At 40.0% G+C, this 19,201-nt stretch overlaps 1 protein-coding gene across 1 annotated transcript in view; it reads left to right on the plus strand.

Annotated features, from left to right (window-relative positions):
* The first annotated feature begins 1,974 nt into the window (after nucleotides 1-1,974).
* The window catches only part of gtpbp2b (GTP binding protein 2b), a 31,944-nt gene continuing 14,717 nt past the window's right edge, over nucleotides 1,975-19,201 (plus strand). The window contains exons 1-7 of the mRNA XM_080879400.1: nucleotides 1,975-2,369; nucleotides 4,153-4,179; nucleotides 8,505-8,689; nucleotides 10,407-10,518; nucleotides 10,737-10,934; nucleotides 12,077-12,251; nucleotides 16,173-16,392. Of these exons, the coding sequence (XP_080735526.1) occupies nucleotides 2,181-2,369; nucleotides 4,153-4,179; nucleotides 8,505-8,689; nucleotides 10,407-10,518; nucleotides 10,737-10,934; nucleotides 12,077-12,251; nucleotides 16,173-16,392 (1,106 nt within the window). The 5' untranslated portion in view covers nucleotides 1,975-2,180. The remainder of the gene's footprint in view (nucleotides 2,370-4,152; nucleotides 4,180-8,504; nucleotides 8,690-10,406; nucleotides 10,519-10,736; nucleotides 10,935-12,076; nucleotides 12,252-16,172; nucleotides 16,393-19,201) is intronic.

Raw genomic sequence — 19,201 nt, forward strand, 5'->3', positions numbered from 1 at the left:
TACAGTAAATCTGGCTGAAACCTGGCACACAGGTACAGTAGGTGTCCTAGAGGGGGGATGTGTTGAAAGTTGTACATCAACTACTCAGGATGATTTTTAATGAATTTTTGAAAATTGACATAATTGTAGTTTATTGGCCGACTGCATTGAATACAAGTACCCTTTAATTTCTGAGGAATTCTACAGTAAATCGGGCTGAAACCTGGCACACAGGTACAGTAGGTGTCCCAGAGGGGGGATGTGTTGAAAGTTGGACATCAACTACTCAGGATGATTTTTCATGAATTTTTGAAAATTGACATAATTGTAGTTTATTGGCCGACTGCATTGAATACAAGTACCCTTTAATTTCTGAGGAATTCTACAGTAAATCGGGCTGAAACCTGGCACACAGGTACAGTAGGTGTCCCAGAGGGGGGATGTGTTGAAAGTTGTACATCAACTACTCAGGATGATTTTTAATGAATTTTTGAAAATTGACACAATTGTAGTGTATTGGCTGTATTAGATTGAATAAATGTTTCCATTAATTTCTGAGGAATTCTACAGTAAATTTGGATGAAACTTGGCACACAGGTACAGTAGGTGTCCCAGAGGAGGGATGTGTTGAAAGTTGTACATCAACTACTCAGGATGATTTTTAATGAATTTTTGAAAATTGACATAATTGTAGTGTATTGGCCGACTGCATTGAATACAAGTACCCTTTAATTTCTGAGGAATTCTACAGTAAATCTGGATGAAACTTGGCACACAGGTACAGTAGGTGTCCCAGAGGGGGGATGTGTTGAAAGTTGGACATCAACTACTCAGGATGATTTTTAATGAATTTTTGAAAATTGACACAATTGTAGTGTATTGGCTGTATTAGATTGAATAAATGTTTCCATTAATTTCTGAGGAATTCTACAGTAAATTTGGATGAAACTTGGCACACAGGTACAGTAGGTGTCCCAGAGGGGGGATGTGTTGAAAGTTGTACATCAACTACTCAGGATGATTTTTAATGAATTTTTGAAAATTGACATAATTCTACTGTATTGGCCGACTGCATTGGATACAAGTACCCTGCAATTTCTGAGGAATTCTACAGTAAATCTGGCTGAAACCTGGCACACAGGTACAGTAGGTGTCCCAGAGGGGGGATGTGTTGAAAGTTGTACATCAACTACTCAGGATGATTTTTAATGAATTTCTGAAAATTGACATAATTCTATTGTATTGACTGTATTGAATTGAATATAAGTTTCCTTTAATTTCTGAGGAATTCTACAGTAAATCTGGATGAAACTTGGCACACAGGTACAGTAGGTGTCCCAGAGGGGGGATGTGTTGAAAGTTGTACATCAACTACTCAGGATGATTTTTAATGAATTTCTGACATTTCCATAATTGTATTGACTGTATCGGGACGTTACATTGTAATTTGTGCGCGCGCATGCGCGCGCGACTGTTCGCGCGCGAGCACGTGTGCGCGGGTATAGGCTTTCAATCGGCACATAAAGCGAAAAGGTGCTACCGTAAAGACTGGTGTAAAAGCGCAAGGAAATTTATGCGGCGCGGTACAGGCAGGGATGACACCAAACAGAGAGAGCACAAACGAAACCCTGGGAAACCAAAACACAACAGCATAATACATAACAATATCAAAAGAAAAAGTACAACAACCAAAAACACTGGGTCACCGACCCAGGACCATGATATTTATTTTCCTTCATGCTTCTCTTTTGGAATTCTGCTCATATATCATCTCTTTTACCTTTATTAGAGTAACGGACTTAAGGAAAAAATTCTGTCCAGTGCTATGGACTGTTTTACCCCAGCAACTATCTGATAAGCTTTCAAAATATACAATAAATTAAAAAAAAGTACACAAGTTACACTATAACATTAAACAAACAATGAATTTATTTTGAAGTTTAGGTTCGTTTCCGTTTACGCCCACTGAAATATTTTGAAAGTTGCAGCCGGAAACGTGAGTAGATTAGCCAACTGTTGTGGGGATGCTGAGGAGAGAGCATCCTTCACTGTAGGTTTTCACACACACAGGCCGTGTGTTTTATACGCTGTGATGTTACAACGCCGAGCAGTGTTACATTTTACTTGACTGCCGTGAGTTGCTCTTACACGGAAAACTACGCTTTCAAGCTAAGCTAGGAGCTGACACTCCAAGATTAGCGATGGTGGATTTGTCCGAAGGTGGTGCAGTGTCAGTCGGACACAACAGAGACAGACAGGGATCAGGTTCGGGTAATAATGATAGGATAACGTCGAAGAAGTCGCGAACGAGAAGAGGCAAAAGAGGAAAGAGAAGGAGGAACAAAAAGAACAACAGGAACAAAACGCCACCGCCGTATTTACCACCGGAGGTAGCTACCCTTCTATAGCCTGGGCATGATTATGGGACCTCCAGCCCGCTAAGCTAGCTAGTGATACTGTAGCAAACCATAGTCGAGCGCAGGTTATTTGCGGCTACACTTTGTTTACACCATACAGCTACCTATAACATGGCGGAAAATACTCTTATATGACCTTGATTTTACACAACAATATTTTACCGCTGTCTGGTTTGAAGGAAACTCATTCCACACGCACAGGCCAGAGATTTTGACGCATTCTCATAAAGTGAAGTGAAGAATTCAGCAATACTAATTCAGCAAAATAATCTGTGTTTTTTTCTACATTTTTATAATAGTCAAATACGTTTTAGCTCGACTGGAGCAAAGTTAAGAATGGTGGGAGATATATGGAATAGCAAACCGTTGAGAAAACATATTAAAATGAAGTACGCAGTGCAAAGGCAATTGACTAGTAATTGAGATACTAATCCACTTAATAAAGGAAGTGGCCTGAGCAATCCATTAGATTGTGATTAATCACAATGTAATTTATCGCAGGAAACTGAAATTGCAGGAGGATTTCACTAAATCAGTGGCTCAAGAGTTGGCAGTTTGTCTTGTAATTGGAAGGTTGTTGGTTCAAGCCCCGGCTTGGACAGTCTTGGTTGTTGTGTCCTTGGGCAAGACACTTCACCACTGGTGATGGCCAGAGGGGCCGATGGCGCAATATGGCAGCCTCCCTTCTGTCAATCTGCCCCAGGGCAGCTGTGGCTCCACTGTAGCTTGCCTCCACCAGTGTGTGAATGATTAGTGGAGTTGTAAAGCGCTTTGGGGGTCTCGAAAAGCGCTATATAAATGCAATCCATTATTATTATTAAATCCGGTTGGCAGAAAAGGGCATGCAGTAGGAGGGGCCACATAAGTATGTTTAGCTAAAAGTATGTTTTCTTAACACAGTGATATGTAACAGCACATCTGGAAACCTGACTGTAGTAATAGTGTTTGTTTAGAGTTGATGCTTCACTTAAATAAATACATTAGCAAGATTTTAATGAGAATACACACACACATATATGAATACATCCAGAATACATACATTACTAGATTAATGAAAAGTGTGCGAAGAGAAACTAAGAAAATGGCCCAAAAAATGTCAGGCCCTGAAAAGTTGAAAAAGCAGAATTTGAGGTTGTCCACTAAATCTTGAAAAAAGCAGATCGATGTAGTTAAATCATTTTGTTTCTTAGTTTTTGTCTGTATGTCTAATACAGAGAAAGATCCAAGATGTAAGGAGTATATAAAGAGTAATCTGCCCTCCAATAAGTAGAATACAGCATATAAATATGACAAATTGCAGATTCAGAGATATATGTATGTGTTTTTCTGACTGTATAAGATGACAAACAAATACAAAGAAAACCTTTCAAACATGAAAACACATTAAGTCAATACATATGCTAAGACCTATACTATGAAACTGACAACAGCATGTTGTAGGTAAACAAGTAGTTGAGACACAATTCTGCTGCTATATGCTATATACCTGCTGTTGAGAAACACACCCACAGTGACCTCTCTGGGTGGCGACTTCTAGTGTTTTAGTTCATCCTGGCAGTGATGAATGACGGCTGAGTGTCTCTGTTACCAACATTCTGGGGAGTTGAACACTTTCTTCTGGATTTGAAAATTGAAAAACTGTTGCCAGGGTGGCAACATACCTTTGACTACATGATCTATGTTATAGTTAGAACAGTTTTGTTCATATCATTAATGTGTTAACTAACCTTATCCCTACATTTCTCTACATTTCCAGGCTGAAGAAGGGAACATTGAATATAAGGTAACTAACCTTCTGTTTCTTATCCAAATTATAGAATAGAATAGAATTAAACTTTATTGTCATTGCACATGTCACAGGTACAGGGCAACGAAATGCAGTTTGCATCCATCCAGAAGTGTTTTAGCCATGATATAGATATATTACAATATATATTAGCAATGATATAGATATGTGAGTATATTACAGAAATGGGTCTATTACGGTATGTAATATGTACACGGTATGAAGTATGTTATGAATATGCTATAACTATAAGTATGTACAGGCTATGAACAGGATATAAATATGAAAAAAAAACTATACAGAAATATGAGATATACAGCTATACAGAAATGGGAACTATGCAAGTTGTAAACACTTGTAGAATTAAAAATTATCGTATGATTATTTACACAGAACTATGCAGTAGTGCAGTTAAGAGGCTATATAAAGTGCTAGTGGTTGTGAGTGGTGGTTCAGTCCATGTTATTATTGTGTGTTTGAGGGTACAGTTGTCCATTGTGTGTGTATGTAGGTGGTTGTGGGTGTGTGTATGTCCAGTCCGTGTGTTAACGTGGGTCAGATGTCAGGAGGCAGAGTTCAGGAGTCTGACAGCTGTGGGGAAGAAGCTGTTCCGGTACCTAGTGGTCTTAGTCCGGAGGCTCCTGTAGCGCCTCCCAGAGGGCAGGAGGGTGAAGAGTCCATGTGATGGGTGACTGGGGTCTTTGATGATTTTCCCAGCCCTCTTCAGACACCGCTTCCTGTAGATGTCCTTTATGGCAGGAAGTGGTGCTCCGGCGATGCGCTGGGCAGTTTTCACGACCCTCTGCAACGCCTTCCGGTCCGAGGCAGAGCAATTCCTGTACCAGACTGTTATACAGTTGGTCAGGATGCTCTCGATGGTGCAGCGATAGAAGTTCACCAGGATGTCTGAGGACAGGTGGTTCTTCCTCAGAGTCCTCAAGAAGAAGAGGCCCTGGTGAGCCTTCTTGACCAGCTTGGAGTAGTTGGTCGTCCAGATGAGATCCTCGGAGATGTGGACTGCCAGGAACTTGAAGCTGCTCACACGCTCCACGGCCGTCCCCTTAATGTGGATGGGTGGATGTGGGTCAGCTATTATGATGTGATGAACTTCTTTTCATTTGTAAGCTGTTAAAGTTTTTTAACCCTCAGCCATAAAAGGTCTTGCCATCACCTGCTGGGCGATGAGCAAGCAGATGGCGTGAACACAAAAGGTTGTGAACGCGATAACTCATGAACGAAGGGATTTAGCTTCAGTTTGATGTCTGCTAAAAGTCTCGAATGAGTTTGAATCTCAGTAGCCTTGACCTCAAGGTCAGATGTCAAGTTTTTAGAAAATCTTGTGAATGTGATAACTCAAGAGAAAGTCCAACTTATTACCACCAGCAGCAACTGTGTGACAGAGAGCATGTTTGGCTACAAATAAAAAAAAAAAAAAAAAAAATAAGAGTCAATTGGTGCTACTAAAAACAGCTATCTGAGAAAGGATTAAATAATTGTGGAAAAGACTAGGAAAATTATGTTGCATATCTTAGATTGATTAGTTAGTTCGTGCACATAAATGGACAAATATTGGGTGATTCCATATTTTTAACCATTTTATGAATAATTAATTCAGCAGTGGGCTAATAAAATGCTTAACATACTAGGAAGGTATTGATAACTACACTAAAAATGTGGTCATCAAAACTGTCACCCAGTGGTGAGGTTGTTGTTAAATGCTGTATATTCTTATTATAGGTATTTTCTTTAGGTTCCTAAAATATCTTCAAAGTTTTGAAATAAACTTGGTGAACCAGCAGGAAGGAACCCGAATTTTGTCTGATTTTAGCCTAATGGCATAAAGGCATCCTTCTTCCTAAGCTCCTTACAGTTCCTAAAATTGATTACTGCCCACTTAAAAACATCAGATTTTTTATCTCTGTCATCTGTTTATGGGCTGGATAGCTGTGCTGAATTAGACCGTCACATGTATTCAGGGTAACTCTGCTCTCATCTGTGAAAACTGCAGTCTGCCAGTGGTGGATCTGCTAATTCTGGTATTCTATGGCATTTTCTATGGCAAATGCCAGTTGGATTCCACTGTGCTGGGCAGGGCCCACTAGAGCAGTGGTTCTCAAAATTTTCACAATGAGTACCACCTCGTCAGTCCAATAATCGACGATGGGCAAAATATCCTTGCATGCGCAGACTTTTTGATGGGCAGAGCAATGTAGTCATGCACGGACTGACATGGACAAACTAATTTCCCCCCAAAAAATTAGGGCTGTCACGATTAACGTGATTAAAATTTTTAACACGCTCAACCAATCTGGACAGCAGAATGAAAAACCTTTGAACAAACTGCCTGAAGTGTGTTGACAGAGACATTTCAGGGATTTTGACTCAGTTTGCGCTCCAGATGGGTTAATTGTTAATCGCGTTAGTCATGATGACGGCACATTAAAGCTGACAGCACTAAAAAAAAATTAAGTATAAACTCGCCAATTTGGGATTTCTTTGGCTTTTAACTGGATGAAAGAGGTAAACCTAAGGATGTAATCAAAGCAGTGTGCTGCTTGTACAGACGTGTTATGCGCGCATAACTTGCATGAGCAGGTACGTGTCCACCATCTGGCTGAGTATGCTAGGCTATCACCAGCTTCTGCAGCTCCATCAACAAGCATTTGGGCACACTCTGAGGAGGGTGCATTTGCTCGCAGATGAAAGAGTTAAAACAGTGTTAGCTCCATCATTATTAGCAAACTTACTCATGGGCAAACAAATAAATAAATCGCTCTTATAAAAACGATCGCTGATGGGCTCAGCCTATTGTCGATAGTAGATATATTCGTCCAATCGCCCAACCCTAGTATGAACCCTACTTCCAGGTCCAAATTGGTCTGCGTTTATTAAGGCTGTTGTGTTTTTAACATGTTTTATTGCTTTGGATCTTGTTCTCTTTAATATGAACAAGCCCCTAAAAAAGGCTGTGATCACTGTCGGCCTTTCTCCGTTTTTATTACCACTGTTCATTTTAAAGCTCAGTTTTTAAAACCTTATGACATAACTACAGCCCAGCCCATGCAGCAGTAAAACTAACCTCATATTGTGGATGGATAATCTCAGTTGTTCTCCTGACTAAAGTTTGGTTTGTTTACAGCATCCTGCCATGCAGTTGTATTGGTCCCTAACCATGGGGAACCCTCACATTAACTTTTATTGAATGGAAAAAGATTAGCGTTCATCCTCCAACTTCACTGTGTTTATATTATGCTAACCATCACATAGCACATCATTATATGCACGCTAGCCCAGCTTTAGTACCTTACAAATGTCATTGCTGTTTAGTTTTCTGACTTCATTTATGTCGGAAGTGATAGCACAGCTGTACGTTTTAATTTTTCAGAAATCCCTCAGTCAGAACATGGTATATTATTTAATCTTAAAAATTTGTGGGGCAGACTTCCCACATACCACTAGAGGGTGGGTGATATTAAAGTCCTGTTATTAGTATATGTGAGGGGGCAAACTCCTCAAGATGGGTGGTGACCATGGTGGCCATTTAGAAGTCGGCCATCTTGGATACAACTTTTGTTTTTTCAATAGGAAGAGGGCCATGTGACACATCAAACTTATTGGTAATGTCACAAGAAAAACAATGGTGTGCTTGGTTTCAACGTAACTTGAACAGGACTTTAATATCACCAACCATTCCCATGTTATTACGGTGTATCCATATAAATGGCCCACCCTGTAGTCTGTTTCTGAGTGTTTGGTCAGAGACATTAACAACAACCCTTATGTAGGTTTTCACTTTCAGTAGTATCAATGTTTGTACAAGTAATGTCTATATGTTGATTCATGGTTTTCTTTGGGGGGGTATCTGCTATAAAAAGACATGGCCAGGAAAATCTCCTTCATATTTTTCTGTGTTTAATCATCAGTTACTTTGACACAATGGCATCTGCTGTGATGCTGATGAGGTCTCAGAAGTGTTAGCTTTATTTATATACCTAGATTTACACTATTTCTCTATTGCAGAAAAAGTGTCACATAGTTTGGAATTAAATATTTGTAATTTACAAGGTTTCGAGGGTGCTTTCGACGGTACGTATCCAAGATAAATGACCATAAGTATATGTTTCTGACAGAGTCAAAATTAAATTGAATATAATCAGGACTTTCTGAATCAGAATTAAAGAATTAAATCCTTCAGTTTTGAAAATCTTGGATTTAGTGTAGCTGACTTTTTTTATTTTACCTCAGAACTCCTATGCAAGCAGTGCTCTAGTTAAACTGTGGCCATTTACTACCTGTATCATTATGTATTTTCTATACTGTAGTTGAAGCTGGTCAACCCCACACAGTACCGCTTTGAGCATCTGGCCACACAGCTGAAGTGGCGACTGCAGGAGGGCCGTGGCGAAGCTGTCTACCAGATAGGAGTAGAAGACAATGGTCTGCTAGTCGGCCTGACTGAGGCTGACATGAAGGCCTCACTCAACACTTTAAAGAAGATGGCAGAGAAGTAGGTCATCTTGTACAATTTATTTGCTGACATTAAGACGTCACCAAAGAATATATATAAGTGTCTTCACTCTGGTGTCACTCATTAGTTTTGGACTCCACAATGTTAGTGTCATGCTGGTTCTTTTGCAGCCAGAAATTACTATGTTTGGAGGACAGGGTGGCATGCTAAGTATCTGTTAAGCTTAGCAAGCTTGGTTAGCAAGCTTCATTCATAATATGGATCAGTGTAACATGTAGATTACTGACCCTGATTTTCTGGGGAAACATCGAATCATTCCCAGGCCATCTGTTGGATGTAATCTCTCCAGTAGGTCCTGGGTCTATGCTGGACATGCCTAGCCTGAAAACTATCCAGGAGGCGACAGTCTCAGCTGGCTCCTTTCAATGTGAAGTAGTATCGGCCTATCTGAGCCCCTCCTGAATAACTGAACTGTTAACAAAAACATCAGGACTAGATTAACAAATTTATTTATCAGCAACAGTGCTTCATCTGGTGACATGACTTGACATGACATAAAAGTTTGGAAGGAGCCACCCAACTCCATCAATATATGTCAAACCATGAGCTCCATGAATCCGTACAGTCTGGCTTCAGAACAAACCACAGGACTGAGACTACTCTTATCAAAATAGCTAATGACATCATGACAGATGATTTTGGCCACATCAGTATCCTCAAGTTCCCAGATCTTTCTGCAGCTTTTGGCACTTGTTCTCACACCATCCAGCTTTCACATATATCCAGATATCTTGTCCTCACTGGTACTGTAATCTCCTGCTTTCAGTCCTACCTCTCCAACCCAACACAGTTTGTCAGATGGTCTCTGCCTGTGTTGTTACACACAATGTTATCTCAGCACCAAACCCTCCACCCAGTTCCCCCCGCAATTGCTTGTCAAATGTCTGCATTGCTTCAGAACATGGATGTCATCTAACCTACTTCAGCATCAATAGTAATAAAACTGATCTCTTGGTTCTGGCCCCCAAAGCCCTACTGTGGAAAACTGGTGTTCCACTCATTGTCGCAGACAGACGCCTCCTCTCACTTTCCCCAGAAGTTCACAACCAGGGTGTTGTTTTGGACTCTGCACTTTAAGTCCAGGCTTATATCCAATCTGCCACAATCTCTCTCAACTTTGGCCATCACTCACTGACTCAGATAACTTCATCCATTAAGGCTTTGTCACCACCTGGCTGGATTACTGCAGTCGGGCCCTGTTCAGAATGTCCAGCAACCCCCTGGGCAGGCATTGTCCAAAACTCAGCACTTTCTAACACACACTAAGCTCTGGAATTAGAGAAGGTTCAGTATATCAGTATTGATTATTAAATATGTAATGCGACATATCCCATCGCAATCTTACTTAAAGTACTAAATACCCAACTCTATGCTGTACTCACCATTAGCAGTCTTGCTAATCTTGAATGTTCTAATGTTTGTTTGTTTATTTAATTGTTTTTTGATAGTAATGTAAAGCACTTTTAATTTTTGTAGTTAACTTTCCACACATGACACAGAATGCCTAATTACATTTTCTTAGGTACATAAATCTACAATCATTAGGCAGGTTTCCAGTCACTGTTTGAAATAAATTGAAACTGGGAGAAGCCGTCTAAGAAAAATTATTACTGCTTTGCTCAGTAAATTGATTGGGATCAGTGTAAACTAAATGAAAATTGAATGATAAAACTTGAGTCTTTTTCTTTCATTTCAGAGTCGGGGCTGACATCACTCTCCTCCGAGAGAGGGAGGTTGACTACGACTCAGACAGAAACACGCGCAAAATTGCAGAAGTCCTTGTTCGAAAAGTTCCTGATGATCAGCAGGTAAGAGTCTGTCTGTTACACATGGTAGAGGAAAAAGAGTCCAGTTGAATCTGGCAAAACAACAGTGGTGTCACAGCAATACTCTAAAAAGGATCACAGCATTGCCCATTTAGGCTTTAACTATAGAGAGCACCAAGGGTTCTTTTTTTAAACAGTGCTGTTTAATGGTTATGAAAATATGATCCCATTTTCTGTCTTGCTGTTTTGGTCTGCAACAGTTCCTGGATCTGCGGGTGGCAGTGCTAGGCAATGTGGACTCTGGGAAGTCAACCTTGCTGGGTGTCCTGACACAAGGCGAGTTGGACAATGGACGAGGCCGTGCACGGCTCAACCTTTTCAGACATTTGCATGAGATCCAGACCGGACGCACCTCCAGTATCAGCTTTGAGATCTTGGGCTTCAACAGCAAAGGAGAGGTAATCCCTTTGCCACTTAGGATATTAGCAATATTCAGAAGTTTACATTCACTATGGACATGAATTCATGCTACCTTGAGGCTTTTAGTGATTTCTTTGAACTGGGCTTTTTCCAGGGTGGAATGATTGTACAGTATACATCTTTAATGACTTTATAAACAACAAATTTAAATCTTTTAACAAGTGGTGTAGAGGGTTCTAGTGTCTTTTAACTTGATATAAATTTCTTGTCACATTTTTGGAGCATGCTTTTGGAATGGATAAAGCAGGCCAACATTAAGCTTCAAGGAATGGTCTTTGCCACACCCTCAACACAAAAATATAAATTTGTGGACTATGCTTAAAAGCCAAATTGATTTCAAGAAAATCACTTCAAATACTCTAAAATTCTAGAGAGTGGTCTAATATTCAGCCAGAAGTAGGCCAGGATCTTTTTAATTGCTGCCAGAAGCATCTGGTCAATGTGGGACATTTAACTTTTGTTTGCTCTGTTTTTTGAAACAGCTTTGTAACTTTATTTAAAGTTCAGTTTGAAATTTTGCATAATGCTCTTCTTTTACCATTGCTAAATTATTTAGATATGTTAAGGACTGTATTCTGTTATCTTTTGTTTATTAGTAGGTTCTAAAATATATTTTGCCTTCACAATCTCTAATGAAATCCTGAAAAAAAAATAATAATAAAGATTTATGGTGTATAACAATTTCACCTTTAGAAGCCCAAAATTACCATCATGCCCATGACGAGTGTATGGAAACTTTTCATTACAACTATATATCAGATATTGACTAATTTATTTCATGGGTCATATTTCTGCTTTGTAGATTGGCCTCTCACCATAGTGTTAAATGCAGTGTGTCAGACACAGTGAAGAACTACAGCATTTGAAATTTGGCAAGTATATTTTTAATGTGCTGCCTAATTGATTCTCTACCTGACTCTTAAAAATCAGTCAGGTAGAGAAAAAACACTTTGTGGTTGTTGTTGCCATTGCTGCACACCACAACTCAGGGTATTAGCATATTTATATTTGTAAACAATCCCTGACAATAAACAATCAAACTGTAAAAACAAAACAAAAGACGTGTTTTATTTCAATTCTGTCCTTTGGTGCAGCCTGTCTTGTATGTTACCTGTAAAAGGTTGTGAACTACAGTGAGTCCAGGACAGCTGAGGAGATCTGCGAAAGTTCTTCCAAGATGATCACCTTCATCGACCTTGCAGGACACCACAAGTATTTAAAGACCACCATCTTCGGCCTCACAAGTTATTGCCCTGACTTTGCCATGCTGGTGGTGAGCGCTAACACTGGTATTGGTAAGTAGCCTGTATTTTGTTTTTTGTGTTTTTTTAATATCTAAAACCTGTGGGTAAGCCACAGATTTACATATCCAGTCAATTGAGAACATGCAAACTCCAGAAAAAATGGCCCAGGAATACCAAGAACCTTTTTAGAGACTTAACAACTGCATCACTATGTCCAAAAGATAAAAATTCTATGTGTAAATTTTGTAGGAATATTGTTTCTAGTTGGACGTGATTGTAGCAGGGTTCTTTTGCTCTTCCAGTGCCTTAACGCAAACTGATACAGTGGGGCAAAAAAGTATTTAGTCAGCCACCGATTGTGCAAGTTCCCCCACCTAAAATGATGACAGAGGTCAGTAATTTGCACCAGAGGTACACTTCAACTGTGAGAGACAGAATGTGAAAAAAAAAAATCCATGAATCCACATGGTAGGATTTGTAAAGAATTTATCCGTAAATCAGGGTGGAAAATAAGTATTTGGTCAATAACAAAAATACAACTCAATACTTTGTAACATAACCTTTGTTGGCAATAACAGAGGTCAAACGTTTACTATAGGTCTTTACCAGGTTTGCACACACAGTAGCTGGTATTTTGGCCCATTCCTCCATGCAGATCTTCTCGAGAGCAGTGATGTTTTGGGGCTGTCGCCGAGCAACACGGACTTTCAACTCCCGCCACAGATTTTCTATGGGGTTGAGGTCTGGAGACTGGCTAGGCCACTCCAGGACTTTCAAATGCTTCTTACGGAGCCACTCCTTTGTTGCCCGGGCGGTGTGTTTTGGATCATTGTCATGTTGGAAGACCCAGCCTCGTTTCATCTTCAAAGTTCTCACTGATGGAAGGAGGTTTTGGCTCAAAATCTCACGATACATGGCCCCATTCATTCTGTCCTTAACACGGATCAGTCGTCCTGTCCCCTTGGCAGAAAAACAGCCCCATAGCATGATGTTTCCACCCCCATGCTTCACAGTAGGTATGGTGTTCTTGGGATGCAACTCAGTATTCTTCTTCCTCCAAACACGACGAGTTGAGTTTATACCAAAAAGTTCTACTTTGGTTTCATCTGACCACATGACATTCTCCCAATCCTCTGCTGTATCATCCATGTGCTCTCTGGCAAACTTCAGACGGGCCTGGACATGCACTGGCTTCAGCAGCGGAACACGTCTGGCACTGCGGGATTTGATTCCCTGCCGTTGTAGTGTGTTACTGATGGTGACCTTTGTTACTTTGGTCCCAGCTCTCTGCAGGTCATTCACCAGGTCCCCCCGTGTGGTTCTGGGATCTTTGCTCACCGTTCTCATGATCATTTTGACCCCACGGGATGAGATCTTGCGTGGAGCCCCAGATCGAGGGAGATTATCAGTGGTCTTGTATGGCTTCCATTTTCTGATGATTGCTCCCACAGTTGATTTTTTCACACCAAGCTGCTTGCCTGTTGTAGATTCACTCTTCCCAGTCTGGTGCAGGTCTACAATACTTTTCCTGGTGTCCTTCGAAAGCTCTTTGGTCTTGGCCATGGCGGAGTTTGGAGTCTGACTGTTTGAGGCTGTGGACAGCTGTCTTTTATACAGATGATGAGTTCAAACAGGTGCCATTCATACAGGTAACGAGTGGGGGACAGAAAAGCTTCTTACAGAAGACGTTACAGGTCTGTGAGAGCCAGAGATTTTCCTTGTTTGAGGTGACCAAATACTTATTTTCCACCCTGATTTACGAATAAATTCTTTACAAATCCTACCATGTGGATTCATGGATTTTTTTTTTCACATTCTGTCTCTCACAGTTGAAGTGTACCTCTGGTGCAAATTACTGACCTCTGTCATCATTTTAAGTGGGGGAACTTGCACAATCGGTGGCTGACTAAATACTTTTTTGCCCCACTGTACGTTATGAACAGAGCAGGTTTCTCTTTGATTGTGTAGGGTTTCATTTGATGAAGACATTATCTAGGAGTTAGTTGGATAAAAGAGGTGTCATGACGTGGTATAAAAGATACAAGAAACAAATGAGATGTGTTGTCTGTCCAAACACACTTGTATTCTACCTGTCGGGATCACTTGGAACCCCGGGCGAGCAGATACTAAAAAGTACCTGGTAACAGGAACTAATGGAAAACCCTATAAAAACTGGCAAACCGTGCCGACTTGCTCTGAGTAGGTACTAATGGAAAAAGGGCTTTGAATTTTGTTTTTATAATTATTCTTTACTTGCTTTCAGACCATTATGCGACCATCTGCAGCTGCAGCTGAAAGAATAAAAACTAAAACTGTCTTATGCAAATTTAAACATTAGTCAAACAGAATACTCATCTACACCTCATCAGATTCTTCCGTGACTTAATGATAGAGGCATTGACAAGTCTGTTAACACACCCAGCATTTTTACAAGCTTTCCTTCATGTGTCAAATAGGCTACACTTTAGTGATAAAGCACCTCTTTTCTGGTCTTACTAACCTATAACATTTAAGACACAGAGTGATTTTAACAATAATCGACTAGGGCTGCTCAATTAATCGAATTTTAATCACGATTACGATCTGGGCTTTCAACGATCATTAAAAATGACTGAGCCGATTATTAGCCCCTCCCTCATTTATCCGCGACACCTTAAAGGCCGGTCCGTGAAAATATTGTCGGGCATAAACCGGTCCGTGGCGCAAAAAAGGTTGGAGACCGCTGATTAAGAGGACCCGAGGGAAGCTCGGAAAGCTAAGCAGAAGTTATTTGGAGAGTGACTGCCGTTGGTTGAAAAGAGAGTTTAAAAAAAAAAACTTCAGTGGTGTTGCACACTATTTTATATTATTTTTTTAAAGTCATTGTTAACCCTTTAAAGCCGGTCAGAGCTGCATGCTCCGTTTTGCGTAACTATTGTTAAATCCCTGTAGAACCTGAACCGTGTAAGCTAGCGCAATAATTTGTTTTGCATATGAAACCGGAGGAGTTGTACTTACATCTGATGCCATCAGCTTGTCCTCGGTCACGGTTTCGTTCCACATATAGCTTTGCAAAAATTGCATAAAAATCACTTGCAGGAACAAAAACATAATATTCCAGAAACACGTTTTGCCGTTCCTATCAGCTGTTCGTAACACTTCCCACAGTGAAATGATGCACATGCTGTTTTCTTTGCAAATTTGCATCATAGGATTGTTTTTTGTTTTTCCTGCAGTATATAAAAATTGGTGTATCTCCAAAATAAAACTATGAAGACACTCAAAATAAATTTCCTGTTGTTGTAAACTATTTTTTGCAACTTTATTGTATTTAAAGTTTTGAGGGATAAACCTCTTAAATTTCTCCAAGTAGAAATATATGTAAACAAAACAAAAGCGATTTTCAATTTTTTTTGTAGTTTATTGCACTTTTTTGCAATTTATGTAATTACTATGGACTTAATGCATACATATTATTAAAATATGGGCTATAACAGTTGTATTGATGTATAGCAACTTGAAATGCTCCCACAAATGGCACTACAGCATGTAAAAAAATAATATAAGCTCTGGTGGACTTGGTTCTATAGTAGGTCTTAAAGGGTTAAATAAATATCGTCAAATAATCGTGATCTCAATTTCAGTGAAAATAATCGTGATTATCATTTTTGCCATAATCGAGCAGCCCTATAATCGACTATACAGTAATTTTTTCCCTCTCCACTTCTAATCCTGGTTACCAGTGTTTGGGTAAGTGAATCCAGATAACTGACAGATACTCTAGGTATGTTTAACTCACTTCATAGTACAGAGTCCAGGCCTCTGACTACTTTCTAGGCACAAATAATTTGAATATTTAAAAATTAAATAGAATTGTTCTCACTTGGATCCAACTGCCTTGTAACGTTTAGATTTCCTATGCACATAAGATGCGAAACATCACAAGACAAGTGTTCTGGGTAATTGAGTATTTTATTTGTTTCCTTCATCCAGCTGGTACAACTAGGGAACACCTGGGCTTGGCCATGGCGCTGAAAGTTCCTATCTTCATTGTAGTCAGTAAAGTGGACCTGTGTTCCCGAGGCACTGTGGAGCGAACAGTCAGACAACTAGAGCGAGTTCTGAAGCAGCCAGGCTGCAACAAGGTGCCCATGGTGGTGTTGAACCCTGACGATGCTGTGAGTGCAGCACAGCAGTTCACCCAGTCCACATGGTGAGTAAAAATACTCAATACTTATCAGCTACTGTGTATGGCGGGGAATAGCTTAATTGTACAGTGTATACAGCAGTATAAACAAAATTCACTAATATATAGATAAAGCAGTATATAGTGCTGCAGAAATGATAAGTGAAGGTCATGGAAATACTGCTACGATACACAAAGCACAAAATAACTGTTCTATAATGGATGATAACATTTTCGGAAAACTTGTTTAAAGTCGAATTCATAAATCGCATTGCATTTTGGGTAATCACCACAATGTTGTTGTTCATGCACATCCAAAGCAAAGACTGACACCAACAGGTAATACGGAGGAAAATAAACTAATGAACACTAATATTAATATTGCACTGTAATAGTGACCTTGCATGGTCTACCTACAGTGGGATGCAAAAGTTTGGCCAACCTTGTTAATAGTCATTATTTTCCTGTATAAATCGTTGGTTGTTACAATAATAAATGTCAGTTAAATATATCATATAGGAGACACACACAGTTAGGGCTGGGCGATATGGCCTAAAATCCATATCGCGATATAATTTGAAGCACGTGCGGTAACGATATATATCGCGATATATTCTTTTCTTCTGTATAACATATTTTCCACACTATAAGGCACACTTAAAATCCTTTAATTTTCTCAAAAATTGAGTGTGTCTCATGTATGAATTCTGGTTGTGCTTACTGACCTCGAACCGATTTTGGCGTGCAGAAATCTGTTAAAAAATGTTTTGATGGATTGTCAGAGCATTACGGCTGCCGTAGTAAGGAGCTTCGCGGAGTAATCCGGGTCCAAAACTCCGTCTGCTTCAGGTCCCAAAGTCAAACGAACACTGAGAGAAAGGAGAATCATTTCTCCTCTTATCCGTTCGTACGGATTTCCAGCACCCGTACGAACCCTGAAAATCATCAGCGTTGCTGCTTTAGCAGGTGTAACAATTAAGTTTAACATCCAGGCATCCACGAAAACAGAATTTATTAAATTTAACGGAGTTAGAAGTTAACAGGAAGTTAGCTCGCTAGTTTCCACCTAAACATGACATACCATGTTCTGACTGAGAGATTTTTGAAACTAATTAAAACGTACAGCTCTGCTACCACTTCCAACATAAATGAAGACAGGAAACTAAACAGCAGTGGCGTTTGCAGGGTTACTAAAGTTGGACTACCTGGTATATAATGTTGCGCTACATGATTGCTAGCGACACAGCTATGTTAGCATAACATTAGCACAGTGAAGCTGGAGGATGAACGCCAACTTTTTTCCACTCGATAAATTTATTTATTTAGTTTATTTTATCACTACCTGTCATTTATTGCAGATTACTTGTATTTGCTTAATTGTTTACTAAATGTGTGAGGTGTGAAAGAAACTGCAAAGTATGGGTGTGTGTGGTTGAAGGATGTGTTCGTGCATGTGCGTGCGCGAGAAGGGGGAGGCGCGAACAGTTTTCTTGTAAAACAAAGGGGGGCCTAGCAAAAAAAGTTTGGGAACCACTGGTTTAGGGGAAGGATAAAGAAAGCTGTCTCAGAGATTTAAGCTGTCTGTTTCCACAGTTAGGAACATATTGAGAAAATGGAAGACCACAGGCTCTGTTCAAGTTAAGGCTCAAAGTGGCAAGAAAGTGACCAAGAAAAATCTCGGATAGACAGAAGTGATGAATGGTGAACAGTCAGAGTCAACCCACAGACCAGCACCAAAGACCTACAACATTATCTTGCAGCAGATGGAGTCACCGTGCATCGTTCAACCATTCGACGCACTTTACGCAAGGAGATGCTGTATGCGAGAGTGATGCAGAGGAAGCCTTTTCTCCGCCTACAGCACAAACAGAGCCGCTTGAGGTTTGCTAAAGCACATTTGGACAAGCCAGCTTCATTCTGGAATAAGGTGCTGTGGACTGATGAAACTAAAATTGAGTTATTTGGGCATAACAAGGGGCGTTATGCATGGAGGAAAACGAACACAGCATTCCAAGAAAAACACCTGCTACCTACAGTAAAATATGGTGGTGGTTCCATCATGCTGTGGGGCTGTGTGGCCAGTGCAGGGACTGGGAATCTTGTCAAAGTTGAGGGACACATGGATTCCAGTCAGTATCAGCAGATTCTGGAGACCAATGTCCAGGAATCAGTGACAAAGCTGAAGCTGCGCCGGGATCTTTCAACGACCTGAAACACTGCTCAAAATCCACTAAGGCATTCATGCAGAGGAACCAGTACAACGTTCTGGAACGGCCATCTCAGTCCCCAGACCTGAATATTATTGAAAATCTGTGGTGTGAGTTAAAGAGAGCTGTCTATGTTTGGAAGCTATTAAACCTGAATGAACTAGAGATGTTTTATAAAGAGGAATGGTCGAAAATAACTTCAACCACAATCCAGACTTTCATTGGAACCTACAGGAAGCGTTTAGAGGCTGTAATTTCTCAAATATCACTGTGTGTGTCTGCTATATGATATGTTCAACTGACATTTTTTATTATAACAACCAACGATTTACACAGGAAAATAATGACTATGTAGTAGTTGCACTAAACTGTATTGTAAATCTTAAAAGTAAAAGTCATTCATACATGAAATACTTTTATGTCTTTTGTTGTGGCTCAGTATTTGATTACAGCACTTTGTGTTCTGTTGCAGGAGCAGGAGCTTGTAGTTACTTTGTTCTCCATTGATACTGGTCAGAGATTTCCACAACAACTTTTATGTGTCTGAGGTGTAACATTGTGTGTAGTATCTGTATTATCCCATTATCAACTTGTATTTCTATTAAGAACGGTTTTGTGTTGGTGAATTC

This window comes from Rhamphochromis sp. 'chilingali' (genome assembly GCF_963969265.1).
Source record: "Rhamphochromis sp. 'chilingali' genome assembly, chromosome: 4".
NCBI classification, from domain to species: domain Eukaryota; kingdom Metazoa; phylum Chordata; class Actinopteri; order Cichliformes; family Cichlidae; genus Rhamphochromis; species Rhamphochromis sp. 'chilingali'.